The sequence below is a fragment of the Prionailurus bengalensis genome, chromosome B1, assembly GCF_016509475.1.
Source record: "Prionailurus bengalensis isolate Pbe53 chromosome B1, Fcat_Pben_1.1_paternal_pri, whole genome shotgun sequence".
NCBI lineage: Eukaryota > Metazoa > Chordata > Mammalia > Carnivora > Felidae > Prionailurus > Prionailurus bengalensis.
In genome coordinates this window covers 175,211,473-175,228,579 of record NC_057344.1, presented here as the reverse complement: position 1 = coordinate 175,228,579, position 17,107 = coordinate 175,211,473, and the positions used below count along the sequence as shown (strand labels likewise).

Sequence of the window (17,107 nt, the reverse complement as noted above, 5' to 3'; positions counted from 1 at the left end):
ATCGAAAAAGTAACTTCAGCTCAGTTTTCTTGTTTCTTCTACTTGATCTGTATTTTCTTTTGGCTCCCACAGTTAATTATGCTGTGACCTCATCATCTCTTTATGGACAGGCTGTCACATTTCTGTCTTTGGGGAGCTTCTATCTAGAAGTCCCTCTTCTCCGAAGAACAGCCTCCTGTACATTTAACCTTCAAGTCCAGACTTCCTCACTAATGTCTCACCCTCAAGTCCTCAGGGCAGATTTAGGTCATTGGTCCCATGGGCCTCATGTATTTATTCACAGACATTGACTGAGCTCTTGCTCTGCACGAGGCAGAGTTGTGGGTGCAGCAGATACCACAGTATTGAAAACGAACCTAGTCCCTGCCTTCGTGGAGTCGTGAACGGTGGTGACCAGAGTGATGCTGGCTGCAAAGGGAACACAGGGTGCTCTGGGCGTGCACAGTGGGAGGCTTCCTCAAACTTTGAGGCCTCAGGATGGCTGCTGAGGAACTGATGTCTAAGCTGAATCCTGAAGGATGGGTAGATGCAGATGCTCACATTGAAAAGAAGAAAAGTTCAGGCAGAAAAAACATATTTGCATAGGCAAGTTTGGAAAAGAACTTGAACATTATGCTGTACTCACTGCCTACTAGGCACTTACCCTGAGTGCTGTGTGTGTGTTTAATCATTGCTGTGAGCCTAGCTAGTAAATTCCATCTTCTCCATTTTATTGCCTGGGGATGCTTAGAAATACAGAAGTAAATAACTGCTAGAGATCTCATAGCTAGTAAGCCGCAGAGTCAGATTTGACCCAAGGCCGTTTGGCCCCAGTGTCCATGCTCTTCAATCATTGCACCAAAAAGCCTCTTATGTTCACATGTTCACAAAAATGTGTATGGCTAGGTACAGGTATGTAAATATAAACATCTATGTAAATATATGTGTACATTTCAATATATATTTACACACTTGTACAAACACATGTGTGGAGGGCATATACATAGCTAGAACATGAACAGTGAGGGGGGAACGTGATAGGAAATGAGGGTAGGGAGTTGGGTAGGGACTAGATCATGGAGGATCTCATAGAGCAAGTCAGGGATTCTAGATCCGATCTTCAGGCTGATAGGAAGCATGGGAAGTACCATAAAGTAAACAGCCCAGGTTCAAATCCCACCTCCATACTTGCGACCTCTGGGGCTTTGCACAGGTTACTTCTCTCTGCCTCAGTTTTTTCATTTAAAGAAGAGAGACAATATTCTTGTCTGTCTCGTAAGTTTAAGGAGTAAATAAGTTACTCTGTGTAGTATCTGGTAGAGTAGGAGGAAATCTTAGTTCTGGTGATCAGATCTGCATTCTAAAAAGCTCCCTCTGCCCACCGTGTCATCAACAGATTAGAAGGAGCAAGGATGAAGGCAATGCAGGGAGTCGGAGTAGCAAGACAGGCACAGGTGCACTCCGATGCGGTGCTTGCTGAAATCCCAGCGATGAGAACAGAGCCAACTTGGGGTCTTTCACTCGGGCACCTGCTCTGTGGACCTGCCACCAAAGGAAGCGGGTCCCTGGTTGCTGCCTAGCTGCTGTTCCTTCATGGAGTGGGCTTCTCCAGCTTCTACTCCATGGCCATTGGCTTCTAGCTTGTGGTTCTTTTTTCTGCCTCCAACAACAACTGCTCCCTTCCCTCTGCCTCCACGTTCATTAGGCCTGAAAAGTCCAACGTGCTGCCTTACTCCGTGGTTTAGTTTTCTTCACTATCACATCATAATTGTTAGGGCTGTCCAGAGGCTAAATCTCCAAGACATAGAGGCCTCAGGTGTGAGCAGTTCATCATCCTCATGAGGCTTTGGCTGAGGCATCACCCACCCTATGTCATACTCTTGGAGCCTTCTGGTGATTGTGTATGACCACTTGTCTCAGCCAGTCCTCCCTGGACTTGATTTAGCACCTGACTTTCCCAGAAAAGTCCCATCTTAGTCATGTCCCCATATATCTTTGTCCTATATGTCATGACCAAGAGAATAATTGAGAGGTGACCTAAAGTCAAGACTTGCTATAGTTCTAGTAAAAGGGTGGCCGTGGATGATGCAGAGCTGAAGAGGGTTGTTTTTCTTATATCCTATGCATCTTAGGGAAGTCATTCTAACCAGAGCGAGAATTACCATACCTGTAAACCGTACCTCCCCAGTTTCTGGTGAACCTAGTCTGAGGTTTAAGACTCCTCCCCGTTTACATTCTCCTGCAAGGTGAACATTCTAGTAACAAGACACAACTAAATCAAAATCAAATGAGTGCTGTATTGACCTTGGAAGTTATGTCCATATCACCATAATGTTGCCCTTGTTCAAAACTTTCTAACCTGCTGTGTGTTCTTTTGAATATTTTTAGTGGTGGCAGATTTTAATCCCTTTAAGGATAGGTCTGATTTTTTTGAAAGAGCTTAAGGCCTTTTCAAAGCCATGTCTTACAATGTAAAGGCCAGTAAGGCTGGGAAAATACCATTTTTAATAAAAACAAATCTAACAGTAGAGTGACAAGAGGTTTTTTCAATACAAAATAAGATAATTCCTGCAGAGGAAATGCCCTGGGCAGTGGCAGAATCGTTGGCATGAACAGGTAGCCTCCCATTATAATAATTTTGAGAAACAGCCTTCGTTTCAGTACTGTGTCTATTCGAAACCAAAATCGGCCATACTGTCTCTGTAGTTACACTTTTGTCTTGCATTCAGGTAGCGTCATATGATAGCATGGGAAAATCGAGAAGGAACCTATTTTGGAAAATATTTCAATTCAAAGGCTGTTTCTGAAGGAATGATAGTGTGAAGCCATGGTAAATGCCAATTTGACCTTTTTTCTGGTAAATCATAAGGTTATGTTTGGTTTCTTACAGGCTGCTTTGTGTTTGCTGGGCAGTCTTGGTATTTAAATGGTTATGTCTGATTCGAGTGGCCAAATTCGTTAGGGCCTTTATTTGCTGGCTTTTTGTTTTCAGACCAATTCAGCATATTAGAATCATGATAAATTAGCTTTCCTAAGAATATTTTAAAGCAAGTTAGATGGCTTTAAGTACAAAAAGATAAAATCAAATTACTTTCCTGAGTGTTTATATTTCATGATGAAATAAGTAAAGGCACATAAAATGTGCTGTCAACAAGTTAGTATTCCAATAAATAGTAAATTAGATTCAGTGTCTGCAGTGCTTGGGCATTAGGCTAAAAGCTAAACTAATTTTTGTAAGTATATAATAAATCTTGTCTTGTTGGGCACTTTGGATTCCAACCACTTTTTGCCAGTTATTGATCATGCGAATAGACGGCAGATTTGCCTGCCTAAAATGGTGTTTTGTGTTGCATAAGTTGGATGTTTCCTCTATTTATTTCCTCTCTGCCTTCATGGTTGCTTGATTTTATCTTTTTTCATCATTTTCTGCCCATAAAGACGTTTGAGAAAGAATAACTTAAGGGAGAAAAGCTGGAAGCAGGAGAACATTTAAACAAAGTGACCAAAGTAAGGAGACGTGGCATTAGACAGCCCTGGATGAGGGCCATGGTGGCCAAACTTGAAGAAAGTCAGTAAGCAAAACTTACTACAAAAGACTTCCATTGGTGGCAGATAAATCATGTGTCCCTTAGGCTTCTATTTGAAAACATAAGTGAAATCCTTGTTTTGACTCATACCCTGGTCATTTGTTCCACATATATTTATTTAGATTTTATTGTTGACTAAAATCGTAGGCGCTTGATTTAAACATCTACTGTTGTTGCTCTCGGTTCTACTGTGAGTAGGAGACGGAAGACCTGTAGAAAATCACAGTACTAAATGGATGCACAAAGTGTCATTGAGATGACAACCACAAAATCGTCCCCCTTAAAGTGTGTGATTCAGTACTTTTTAGTATAGTCAAAGTTGTGTAAGCGTTACAATTTTACAACCTTGTCATCACCTCAAACAAAAGTCACTCTCAAATTGGCTGTCACTCTCAAATTGGCCTGTTCCCCTCCCTCCCTGCTCTAGCCAACCATTAAACTGTTGTTTGTCTCTGTAGATTTGCATGTGCTAGACATTTCATATACATGGAATCATATAGCGGATTCCTTTGTGACTGACTGTTTACTTAGAATAATGTTTTCAAGTCTCATCCATGTTGTAGCATCAGTATTTCACTACTTTTTATTGCCAAATAATATTCCATTTACAGATATACCACATTATACTTCCCCATTGATCGCTTGATGGACATTTGGACTGTTTCCACATTTTAGCTATTATGAATAATGTTGCTACGAATATCAGTTTTTGTGTGAACGTATGTTTTCATTTCTCTGGGAGAACTGCTCGATTGTGTGGTAACTCTGTGTAACTGAGTAACTGCCAGGCTCTTTTCCAAAGTGGCGGCACCATTTTATATTCCCACTAGCAACGTATGACACTGCTCCACATTTTCATTAACACTTGTTATTATCAGTCTTTTTAATGGCAGCCACCCTAGTGGGTGTGAGGCATTATCTCATTGTGGTTTTGATTTGCATTTCCCTGATGACTGATGATGTTGAGTATCTTTTCATGTGCTTATTGACAATCTATATATTCTGTGAAGAAACGTCTACTCAGATCTTTCGTCCATTTTCAATCAGCTTGTCATCTGATGGAGCTGTAGGAGTTCCTTATGTATTCTAACTGCAATTCCATTATCATATAGGGTCCTCTTTCTCTTTTTTTAATGTTTAATTTTGAGAGAGAGAGAGAGAGAGCGAGCGAGAGAGAGCGCACGAGCAGGGGAGGGCAGTGAGAGAGAGGGAGAGAGAATCCCAAGCAGGCTGCACGCTGAGTGGAGCCCCACACAGGGCTCGATCCCACAACTGCAAGATCACGACCTGAGCCCATATCAAGAGTTGGACACTTCACTGAGAGACCCAAGTGCCCCTCTTTTTACTTTCTTGACAGCATCTTTTGAAGCACAAAACTTTGATTTTGAGGAAGTCCAACTTCTCACCTTTTTTCTTTGGTTACTTGTACTTTGCTATCATATCTAAGAAACCATTGTCAAATCCCAGTTCACAAAAATATACTCCTGTGTTTTCTATAAAACTAGTTTTAATTCTAAAACTAATGTCTGTGATCTATTTCAAGTTAATTGTTGTATATGATGTGAGGTAGGGTGTCAAACTTCATTGTTTTGTATGTGGATCTCCAGTTGTCCCAGTACCTTTTGTTGAAAATATGATACATTCCTCATTGGATTATTTTGGCACCCATGTTGAAATCTGCTGACCAGAAGTGTGAGGATTTATTTTATTCCATTGAATATCCTTATGCCAGTATCACACTGTCTTAATTATTGCACCTTTGTAGTAAGTTTGCATCTGGAAGTGAGAATCCTCTAACTTTGTTCTTCCTTTACAAGTTGTTTTAGCTATTCTGGAATAGCTAAATAGCTCTTGAATAGCTAAATTGCTAATAGCTCTTGAATTCCCATATTCTGGGTTTTAGGATCAACATGTCAATTTCTGTAGGTAAGCCAGCTTGGGTTTTATAGTGATTGCTGTGAATCTAAATATTAATTTGGGGGGCACCTGGGTGGCGCAGTCGGTTAAGCGTCCGACTTCAGCCAGGTCACGATCTCGCGGTCCGTGAGTTCGAGCCCCGCGTCAGGCTCTGGGCTGATGGCTCAGAGCCTGGAGCCTGTTTCCGATTCTGTGTCTCCCTCTCTCTCTCTGCCCCTTCCCCGTTCATGCTCTGTCTCTCTCTGTCCCAAAAATAAATAAAAACGTTGGAAAAAAAAAATTTTTTTTTTAAATAAAATAAAATAAATAAATATTAATTTGGGGAGTATTGCCATCTTAAGTCTCCCGGTTCATTTACTTGGGATGTCTTCCAGTTTGTTCAGATCATCTTTCATTTCTTTCAGTAGTGTTTTATAATTTTGAGAGTGTAAATTTTACATTTCTTTTGTTAAATCTATCCCCTAAGTTTTTTATTCTTTCTGTTGCTGTTTTGTTTGCTCATTGCTGGTGTACAGAAGTACATTTGGTTTTTGTATGTTGATCTTGTATCCTACAACCTTGCTCAACTCGATGGTTCCAACACTTTTAGTGGTTTTCTTAGGATTTTAATATATAAGATCGTGTTATCTATGAATAAAGATAGATCTACTTCTTCCTTTCCTATCTGGATGCATTTTATTTTTCTTGCCTAATTGCCCTGACTGGAATATCCAGGGAAGTGTTGAATAGAAGTGGTGAGAATGGATATCCTTCCCTTGTTCCTAATCTTGAGGGCAGAGTTTCCATTATTAAGTATGCTATTAGTATATGCCCTTTATTCGGGTTAAGGTAGTTAATTTCTATTCCTAGTTTTTTGTGTGTTTTATCATAATGGGGTGTTAGGTTTTGTCAAATGTTTTTTCTGTATCTGTTAAGATTGATCATTTGATTTTTTTTCCCTTTATTCCATTGGTATAAAGTGCATCACCTTAGTTAATTTACTGGTGCTCAGCCAACTTTGCATTCCTGGGATAAATACCACCTAGTTGTGTTGTGTAATACTTTTTACATGCTGCCAGATTAGGTTTTCAAGTGTTCTTGAATATATTTGAGTATTCTAGAATCTTCTCCTTTTGTTTTATATTCATGAGATACTGCCCTGTCATTTTCTTATATGTTTGTCTGCCTTTAGTACGAGAGTCACACTGGTCTCAAAGAATAAGTTGGGAAGTGTTCTCCAATTTTTGGAAGACTGTGAAGAATTGATAGAGTTCACAACAGTGCATCCATCTGAACCTATGCTTTTCTTTCAAATTCCTACTTAATCTCTTTTCACATTTCTGTTCATATTTTGTTTTGTCTTGAGTCTGTGTGATTTGTCTCTCTCTAGGTATTTGTCCATTTAAGTAATCTAATTCATTGGCATATAGTTGTTCATCGTATTCTCTAATAATCCTTTTTCTATTTCTATAAGGTCAGTAGTAATGCCTCTCTTTCACTTGTGATTTTGGTAATTTTGAGTATTTTTTTTAATGCAGCTAAAGTTTTGTTCCACTGTGTTCAGAGAACTTTTGGTTTCACTGATTTTCTCTATTGGTTTAATATTTTCTTTAATAATTTTTTTCACTATATTTGTTACTCATAGTTATTTTAAGACCCATCTTCTCAGAACTATGTATGATTTATACCAACTTAATTTCATTGAGCTAGCATACTTCTTTATAACTCTATTCCCTTTTTGGACTGTTTTTTTATAGGTTACATATCCAATTATATTTTATATAATTTTATGTCCTTTAAAGAGGAGAGGAGAGCAGGTATATATTGATAGCATTTGCTATATCAAACTTTATATTTACCATTTCTTTTTCTATTCATTTGTTCTAAATCAGACCTTTCCTCACATATGTCCAAACAGTGTCAGCCAAAAGGATGGAAAGCAGACTGTCTGAATGACTGTTAATCTGTGCGTGGTACAACTAAGTGTCAGCATTCACATTGCAGATCTGTGTGTTTGACAAGTTATTGGTAGATGGCCAAAAATGTCTTGTTCTAATAATCTCAGTAATTTACAGTTATGCCAGATTAAAGTTTCTGTTATGGTGAAGTAGTCTGTATCTGTGCTTTCCAACATGAGAGTCAGTAGCCACATGTGGCTATTGAGTATTCGGACTGAATTAATTTTAATTTATATTTAATTTTAAATAGCCAAAGTTATAGGCTCTCATACGGGACACCGAAGTTATCATCTCAGATGACTCCTTCCTTAATACTGTGATTAAACTTTGTAAGGTAGATTAAAGGGAAGAACCCCCAAAATATGATATTCATCATTTATCATAAAACATAAGGATATTTTTTAAGAAGTTGTTATATCTTTGTCAGCCATCTAAAAACTCCTATGCACATAGACAAAGAACTGGTGCAGACACACCCATGCAGGGCCATGGCCAGGACACGGGAGGTACGCGAGCCCTTGAGGTCCGCTTGGGGCACCATGGAGGACACACACTCTGTGGCTGCGTCTCCGTGAATGCCATACAAACAGCCAGTACGGAGGGGAGGTTCTTTTTCTGCTTGTGGGAAACAAGAAAAAGGAAATCTTCAAAGCTACAATTGGAAACATTTACCTTATGTATGCAGAACATCAGTTGAGTAAAGGGAAGGAAACCCATAATGCTCTTCATAGATTTTTCAAAGAGTGTGCTTGCGGAAGTTTTCACAGACTCTCAGCATCTTCCCTCATACTCTTTGAAGTAAGGAAATAGAGGATCCTATTATCCTCACTTCTCATTAAGGCATACCGCCTTTCATTGTTTCCAATACATGTTTCTCAGACATATATTGATGAAAGCCAAACTGCTCTCAGATGAAACAGACATAAACAAAATGTCTATTCCCGTGGGATAAAGCATGATAAAAATAAATACATAAAACCTAAAAACACATGTTAAGAAATGTAGATGTTTCCCTCTAGGTCAGTATATATTAATGCCCATTATGGTTTTCCCTTCTCATATTAAGATGCACAGCACCATTATACACTATTGTTTAATTGTCTCAAATAATGTGGTTGCCATATCTCATATTAAGATGCACAGCACCATTATACACTATTGTTTAATTGTCTCAAATAATGTGGTTGCCATATCCCAAATAACGTGGTTGCTTCCAGACATGTTTTTGAATTCCTGTTACCATTTCAATATAAGGAAAAGTTGGTTCCACAAAACCTCTGCTGACAGTTAACATTTCATTCTTCTCTGGGCCTATGTCAACAGTATAATAAAGAACAAAAGACATTACAGTATGCACACCTATCATGGGGTAAAACAGTATATCTGTTTGGGTCTTAAATATAATTTTCCCTCTTAAGGGAAAACGTGCTGCAAAGAGGAAAGTTAAAAGTCACGTTAGCTTAACACTGTAAGTAAGAATAAAGGTAAATTAAGTTTTCCTGCAGGTAAACTAATGTTGCCTCATCCATTGGTTCCCAGGTCATAGATCTCTACTGGGGCATCGATGAGGACGAGTGGGACAGCCCCGAGCTCCAGAAGACACGCATGAAGCAGCTGGAGGAGTGTTTGAAAACTTCCGCAGGTCCATGTTTTGTTGTGGGTATAAAAACACTAATGCTTTATATTAAATTGTAGATGACTGTGAGAATTGTTGTTGGTTTGTGATTCTTAAGGGACTTTTAGTTATTTTGAATGAGGAACAAATCCTGGCTTTTCTCTACCTATTGAAAAACTATAAACTGTCTCCTTGCCCTAAATGTGTGAGAACAAAACCTTCAGCTTCTCCATAAGCAGCACTGCAAATTCACGGTGAATAATTCGCAGTGGTAATCGAAGGGGTGACTTGGGTCTGACAGCAGTTTCCCCCACACCTTGTGATTAGCAGTAAGGATTACTGTGTCCGTGTACAGTAAGTAGCCTGATTTTCCTTACAGGGTATAATGTATTACATCAGTGTCTCCCTTTCTTGACACCGGAATTGTTGGCAGGTTGTTGTTTGTTTTTTTTTTTAACACACTGACTGAAACATTTGTTAAAGTAAACCAATGTAGGACATCAAATCCACCAATAGAAAGTGATGCCCTATGGGAGGAAAAAATTCTTCAGAGTGATTTAAAGGCTACAAATGCACAGGTTTTTCAAGTGAGACATATTTTCCAAAGAATACGTACTCTTCTATGTACACACAGTGGTAGTATGACATGCGGGTCACTCTCTGGCAGGTGATTGTGTTAAATCACTGCCTTAATTTAGCTTAAGAAAGAATTAGCTTATCCTGAATCCAGACAGATTTTAGCAATTGATATGGAAGTTACCCCTCTCAACACAGAGATGTTGAGGCTGATAGATGAATCTGAAACTAGTGAATGCTTCAAAGAAAATATCATACAGTTAAAAGCCTAGAGTTAGTGTGTCAGCAAGAGTTTTTAATATTTATTTGCATTTCTATTTATATTCAGTTCCACAAAGGATTAGGAAGACAGAGGTGATATCAGATATCCAGCCACGCGATAGTGAAGTTTTTCCTGAGGATAATAAAGTGCATAAAGGTTCTACAGCATTTTTAGTATCAGTATATAAATTATTTACTTATTTGCCAACTACTTAATGCCTCTGTGCCAGGCCTTGCTCTTAGTGCTGGGGATATGGTGGGTTGACCCATATGAAATGGTTATTTTGTCTGCCACTTATGATTTAACCTTAGTTTTGAACTAAGAAGGTAAAACTCCCTGCCCTTAAGCAAAAACAATATAAAAACAGAGAGGGGGACAAAATAGAGGAGAATCTTAACTATAGAGCACAAACTAAGGGTTGCTGGAGGGGTTGTGGGTGTAGGGATGGGCTAAATAGGAAGGGGCATTAAGGAAGACACTTGTTGGGATGAACACCGGGTGTTCGCAGAAGACTGATAAAACTAACCACTTTCAAAAGTTTTAATAATTATTGGGCACATACAAATAAAATAAAGAATAAATTGCCAAAATAAATGAATAAATCAGACAAAAAAACCCCAAAAAACTCCTTGCCCTTTCGAGAGCTTAATACTCTTAAGTGGGCCCAAAGGGAGAGGGTAGGCAAAAATGAAGAAAATAAGGAAAATAATAAGTGCTATGGAGACGAATACAAAAAGGAAGGAGAAGAGGGAAGACCCATGAGGGGAGAGATTTGTTATTTTCGGTAGAGTGGTTGGAGACAGGCCTTACTGCTAAGGTGTGGGTAGTGCCTGTGAGGGGAGATAGGAGGAAGGACGGGAAAGAACCAGGTATATTTCCAGAGCAGAGTGTTCCAGGGAAAGGACTTGGGACCATGCTTGGCATGTTCAGGGAACAGTATGAGCAAGAGGGGGGAGGACAGGATGATCTTGGGCTTGCTCATCTTGAAGTTGGCTGCAGAGATTTTGCTTCCAATGACCTGAGAAGCCACAGAGTATTTTGAGAAGACTGAAGTGACCTAACCTCTCTTAAGGCCCACCACGGCTGCCAGGTGTAACATAGAGGGCAGAGCGGGGAGCCCCCTTAGAGCGCTAATGCAGGAAGCCAAACGAAAATACATGACTTAAGGGGTTGAAGAGTGGACATCTAACAACAGTGTCCTGTGGTCTGAACAGAACAAGACAGTCCTGAAAGCCATGTAAGATATCTGAAGATTTAGTAGGGGAAGAGGAATTAAGACCTTTTCCATAGGTCTTCAGTGGACAAAATTAGGACCGGCAGCTGGAAGGAACAAGAAGACAGGCTTCGGCTTCAGCTCCAGGTGAAGAAGTCGGAAGATACAGTACTCACTGGTTTGGGGGGGTCGCATATCCCTGGGCTCTGATATGTCATAGCTGCCTGACAGTGGAGGAGTTTCTTTACTACCCTCAGCCTCAGTTTCTTTATCTGTGAAATGGGGATGATGCTGATAATAGTTCTCTGTCTCCTGGGGTCCCTCTGAGGATGAAATGACATTCCAGAGCACTTTGTAGTGTCTCGTATCCGGAATCCGCAGTAAGTGTTGTATCACTGTTACCTCTCAAAACTGTCTAAAGATGAAATCATCCGGCCCAGAGTGCAATGAGTGCATCATTAAGAAAGTTGTCATCAAAGGAGAGGGTAGGGGTGCTGTACAGGAGACTCAGTGGAAGACAAGTTAGACCAGGTTCCGTGATGCTTGGAAAGCCCAACTGGGGAGGTCCGCCCTGGGGAATCACGGTTGTTATGCTGTCCTGATTCAGCCTCAGAAAAGTCAGGAATGAGAGGGACATTCTCCACAACCCCCCCCCCCTTTTTTGTCTCCCTGTAGAGCATCATACCCAAACTACTAAAATTAGCCACGGCCATTAATTCTCACAATTTGCTGGTAGGGAAGTGAATAAAGACTGCCAGCTTCAGCAGGTTCTGAGAATAAAGGTTAAATGAGAGAACATAGGAACAGCTTCATTGAATGTAAACAAATGATTTATCCCTTCTCCTGTTCCATGTTGAAACTCAGGGGAACCAGGATGAAACCCTGTGGATACAGCCAGGATTACTCACCCCAGTGATCCTAAACCAGGCAAGACTTCTCTCCCTGCTTATAAGAAATATAGTATGTCTCTTATGGCCTTTCTTGTTGTAACTATGGTAACAGCAGGCGTGCATGTGTTACCACATGAGCTCCAGTTTCCTTGCCCAATGCTTCCTTGCGTTACTTCTAGAAGTCATCATGACCCCTGTGGCTTGCAGCCCATGGCCTATTATTCCCCCTAGTGCTAAAGTCTTTGGCAGGAAAATTCGCTATTGCTGAATGACAAAGTTTGTGTATTTTCAAAGGCTTCACAAATACTAGCCTTATGTTAGATGCAGATAAATTCTGCAACCAAACAAAGCTCGTTTTAAGTACCCGGGGAACTGAGACCCAAAGGGAACTTGGACCTAAACGTTCTATGTGCTTGGCTCTTTCCAGCATCCTTTCCCAAAAGCGGTCCTTTGGGATATGGCCTGAGGTCGTACAGTCAAGAAGGCTAATCCTCCACACCTGTCTGTGCACATGTTTGATCACAGGATGGGATGGTATCAGGTGCCTACACACGTGTCCAGTTTCTCAGAGGATCCACTCAGGAGACCTGTCATACTGAGAATACATCATTTTCTTGTAGGAAAGCACACGCAGTGGGAAAAAGCCACACTTTGTATTTCGCAACCTGAGTTAGAGCCCTGGTTCTGACAGAGCCGTTAACTAACCTCACCCTGCTTTAATTACCACATCCATAAAATGGGGAAATAACCATGAACTACAGCAAACGTAGAACAAATATCAAAGGTTTGCTGTAGGAACCAAATGTGATAGTTCTTGATAAAGGGATGCACAACCATTAGTTATTATTAAAGTGGGATTTATTTTCAAGTGAGACTAAAACGCTTTTACCCATAATGGACATTTATGCAATATTGGACATTTTTCCCTTTGAAAATGGTGATGATAGTCTAAATGTAGAAAAGCACTAAGACACCATCAGATAATAGAGAGCAGATAATAGAGTCAAATGTTATAGGGGTTTTGAGTTCATTCTTAACAAACATTGTAAAATGTAGAGTATATATTCATTTGCTGGATAGGAATTTGCTGGAATTTACTTAGACCTTGACCTGCTCCCAAGGAGGGGTGTTGACCAGGACCGCACTGTTTACAGGAAGACAGCTTACACCGGAGTCCAGGTCCTCATCTTCAGAGAGTTGCCTCAGCCCCCACCAAGTGTGGGAAGCTTAGCAGAATCTTCCCCACAAACCTGTCCCACCCACTTAGTCCAGAAAAACCTCTTATGAAGGGGGAGGGGGGATGCCCTTGAGCAGAGTTCCCGTATCCGTGGCCCTCTTCGTGATGCGTGTTTATGGAGAGGAAGCATTTTCTTGTCATCCTTCCAAATTTGGAGTACCCCAAAAGAATTGCTTGTGACATTTCAGCATTGACCCTTGACCTTAGGTGAAGGCCTATGTCTTGGCCAAAGTTCATTAAAGCAACTGTTGGCTTGAGGAACTGGGAGTTTGAGAAGCTTCCTTACAGGATTAGAAGAGCTTCCGCCAAGGGTGTCAGAGCTGTGGGAGATGCAGACAGCGTCTCGCTACATTCCCTCAGTCCAGAGTGGGTGATGTGGAGATTTACTGAGGGAGAGGCATTGGCAGGCTACCCTAGGGGATTCGAGCCAGGCCTGTGCAGCCAATACAGGCAGCTCCAGTTACCACGGACTGAGACAGGTAAGAGGTGATTCCATGACTTCACATTCAGAGGGCCATTCCCCGTATCTTAAGAGTCGGGACAAAGAGAATGCGGCGTGCTTTGTCAATTTCCAGAAGTCTCAGGGAGCCATAGTCCATATAGCATCCTCACTGGGGTACCAGACGTAAACAGACATAATCTGTCAGCATTGGATAGAGAAGCATTCCAAAAGAACGGAACTACTGCCATCATTCTGACCTGAACGTAAGTGGATGCACACCCATCTTCCACCCCACCCCACCCACCCCTACACACACACACACACACACACACACACACACACTACCGTCACTGGCACCAGTGGTACTTGCAGAGAGCACTCTTGCCGACCACAGACGGCTCCTGGCAGCTGCACTTGAGACTATGCACAAAGTGGGAAGAAGGAAGCTCGGAAATAGACATTTTCAACTGGGCTAAATTTCAAAACAGAAATATGAAAACAGAAAAAGGGTTGGACCAAGAAATCGATCACTATTGAGCAATTTAAAGTTTTTCCACTAGGCAGAAGAATAAAGATGAGACAGAGCAAGGTCCATAGTTGTTACTGGTAAAAATGAAGCCTTTCCATATTTGCACATCACAGAGGGACACGAATGGAGCCTACAGCACACGGATCCGTTCCTTGTCACCTGCCCCCACTCTCCTCCAGCTGCCATGATGCTTCAGATTTGGGATCGTTTGGTTTTTTAATAATTTTCAGTGAAGGAAAACTGTACAGTGAGAGCTCTGAAATCACTGAATTTGAAAGATGTGTTCTCACAACAGTTTAGCTTTGCAAAATATTTCATTTTATCCACATTCCATTATATGGTTGATTTACCGTTTTAGGTATACTAAATTAAATAGAAACATGAAAAAAGAATACAAGTGCTTAGTCTCAGTTTGTACTTTAAAAAAATACGCAGGGGTTGTGTATGATTTAGTTCTCACATTTATATGTACAGGTTTACTAGTCAAAACATATGAAAAACAGAAAAATAGTCATTGATCAGAGCTGGAAAACATTTAATCAATCTAGATTTTTTTTTAAGTCCTTCCCTAAAAAAATTAAATAAAACTTAAGCTGAAGCCTTAGATTTTCAACATGAAGTCTTACAGGGGCACCTGGGTGGCTCAGTTGGTTCAATGTCTGATTTTGGTTTCGGCTCAGGTCATGATCCCAGGGTCATGGGATTGAGCCCCGTGTGGGGCTCTGCACTGAGCGTGGAGCCTGCTTGAGATCTGTTCTCTCTCTCTCCCCCACCCCTCTGCTCCTCACCCTGAATTGCATACTCCCTCTAGAAAAAAATTTTTAAGACATTTGTATAAAATTAAGCTTGTCCAGTTGAAACCAACTAGTTACTGTAGCTCTAAAATAGGTTCCAGTTGGGTTCCAATAAATTACCTGGTTATCACCCAAGTAATGATAGAATGAGCAAACACTGAAAATTATTGAAAAGGAAGCTAGTTATCTTGTTTATAGAATCCAAGAGATTCCTTTAGTTCATTTTTGCTAATATATATAGTTTAAGCACGGTTTCACAGTAAGAAGAATTATGGACCGAAGAGAGAACAGGAGAGCAGTCAACCTCTGTATAACTTAATTCGTAAGAAAAAGTGTTCATTGGAAACTGTAGTCCAAAGGACTTATGTTTCCGAGTGGAATTTCAACCACTTAAAAAATTATAAATACCCTGTTTTTACAGAGATAGTAGAGCGTAGAGTTATCAATGATTAGACAAGTTCCATGTCCAGAGAGAAAAGTCCTTTCTTGGTGAGCTGGCATTACATTTGGAGGAGGGCCAAAAGTAAACACAGTTTTCTCCATGAGACATGTGCTGCTCAGTGGGCAACATGGAACAATGGAAAGCTGGGATGAAAAAGCAGAGTGGTCTTCTTCCACAATCTCTTACTGTTTAGAAAAACAAAGTCCACTGAAACCTAACATGAATATTCAAGTCTTGCCATTGACACATTTGAATTCAAAGTCAACTGAATCCAACTAAACCTACAACCTAGTTGCACCCAGTTCAAATACTGCAACTGACATGATCAGCCTCTTCTCCTGCCTAACAGAGAGGAAAAGGAATCCATAAATAACAGCTCTTCTAAATACAATACCCAGACAAAAATAGACACATAAATAAATGGAACAGCATAGGGAGCCCAAAAATAAATCCACACTTATATGGTCAATTAACCTATGGCATAGGAGCCAAGAATATACGATGAGGAAAAGACAGTCTTTTCAAAAAACGGTGCCCAGAAAACTGGACCACTTTCTTTACACCATATGCAAAAAATCAAAATGGATTAAAGAACTAAATGTGAGACCTGGAACCCTAAAACTCCTATTAAAAAAAAACAACAACAACAAACATAGGCAGTAATTTCTTGGATATCAGCTTAGCAACATTTTTCTAGATATGTGCCCCAGGCAAGGGAAAAAAAGCAAAAATAAACTATTGGGACTATACCGAAATAAGGTTTTGCACAGCAAAGGAAACCATCAACAAAGTAGACAACCCACTGGGAGAAGATTTATGCACATGATATATCTGATAAAGCATTAATATCCAAAATATATGAAGATTTTACACAACACCAAAAAGCAATAGGATTTAAAAATGGGCAGAAGAGGGGCACCTGGGTGGCCTAGTTGGTTGAGCGGCCGACTTCAGCTCAGGTCATGACCTTGTGGTTCATGAGTTTGAGCCCCACATCAGGCTTACTGCTGTAAGCACAGAACCCACTACATATCCTGTGTCCCCCTCTCTCTGCCCCTCTCCTGCTTGTACTCTGTCAAAAATAAACATTAAAAATGGGCAGAAGATGTGTAGCAGCAGAAGAACCATATAATCCAGTAATCCCACTGGGTAGTTAGCCAAAGAAAACAAAAACAAATTCAAAAAGTTACATGTATCCCTGTATTTTATTGCAGCATTATTTACAGCAGCCAAGATATACAGTCATCACAAGTGTCCATTAATGAATGGATAAAGACTCTGTGAAATATATATATAGATATATAGATATCACAATGGAATATGAACCATAAAAAATAATATCTTGCCATTTGCAACAACATAGATGTACCTAGAGGGCATTATGCCAAGTGAAATAAGTCAGGGAGAACAAATACTATATGATTTTCCTTTTTTTGTAATTCCAGATTTTTACTTAAATTCCAGTTAACATACAGTGTAATATTAGTTTCAGGTGTAGAATTTAATGATTCATCACTTACATACAATACCCAGTGCTCATCACAACGTGTGCCCTCCTTAATACCCACCACCCACTTAACCCATCCCCTCACCAACATCTCCCCCAACCCAGCAACCCTCAGTGTGTTCTTTTTAGTTGAGTCTGTTTTATGGTTTGCCTCTTTTGTCCCCCCTTGTTCATCTGTTA

The 17,107-nt window shown here is 40.3% G+C and overlaps 1 protein-coding gene across 1 annotated transcript in view; it reads left to right on the top strand.

Annotated features, from left to right (window-relative positions):
- Positions 1–17,107, top strand: part of NWD2 (NACHT and WD repeat domain containing 2) — a 185,020-nt gene that overhangs the window by 83,180 nt on the left and 84,733 nt on the right. Inside the window, exon 3 of the mRNA XM_043572808.1 lies at positions 8,960–9,076. Within this exon, the coding sequence (XP_043428743.1) occupies positions 8,960–9,076 (117 nt within the window). The remainder of the gene's footprint in view (positions 1–8,959; positions 9,077–17,107) is intronic.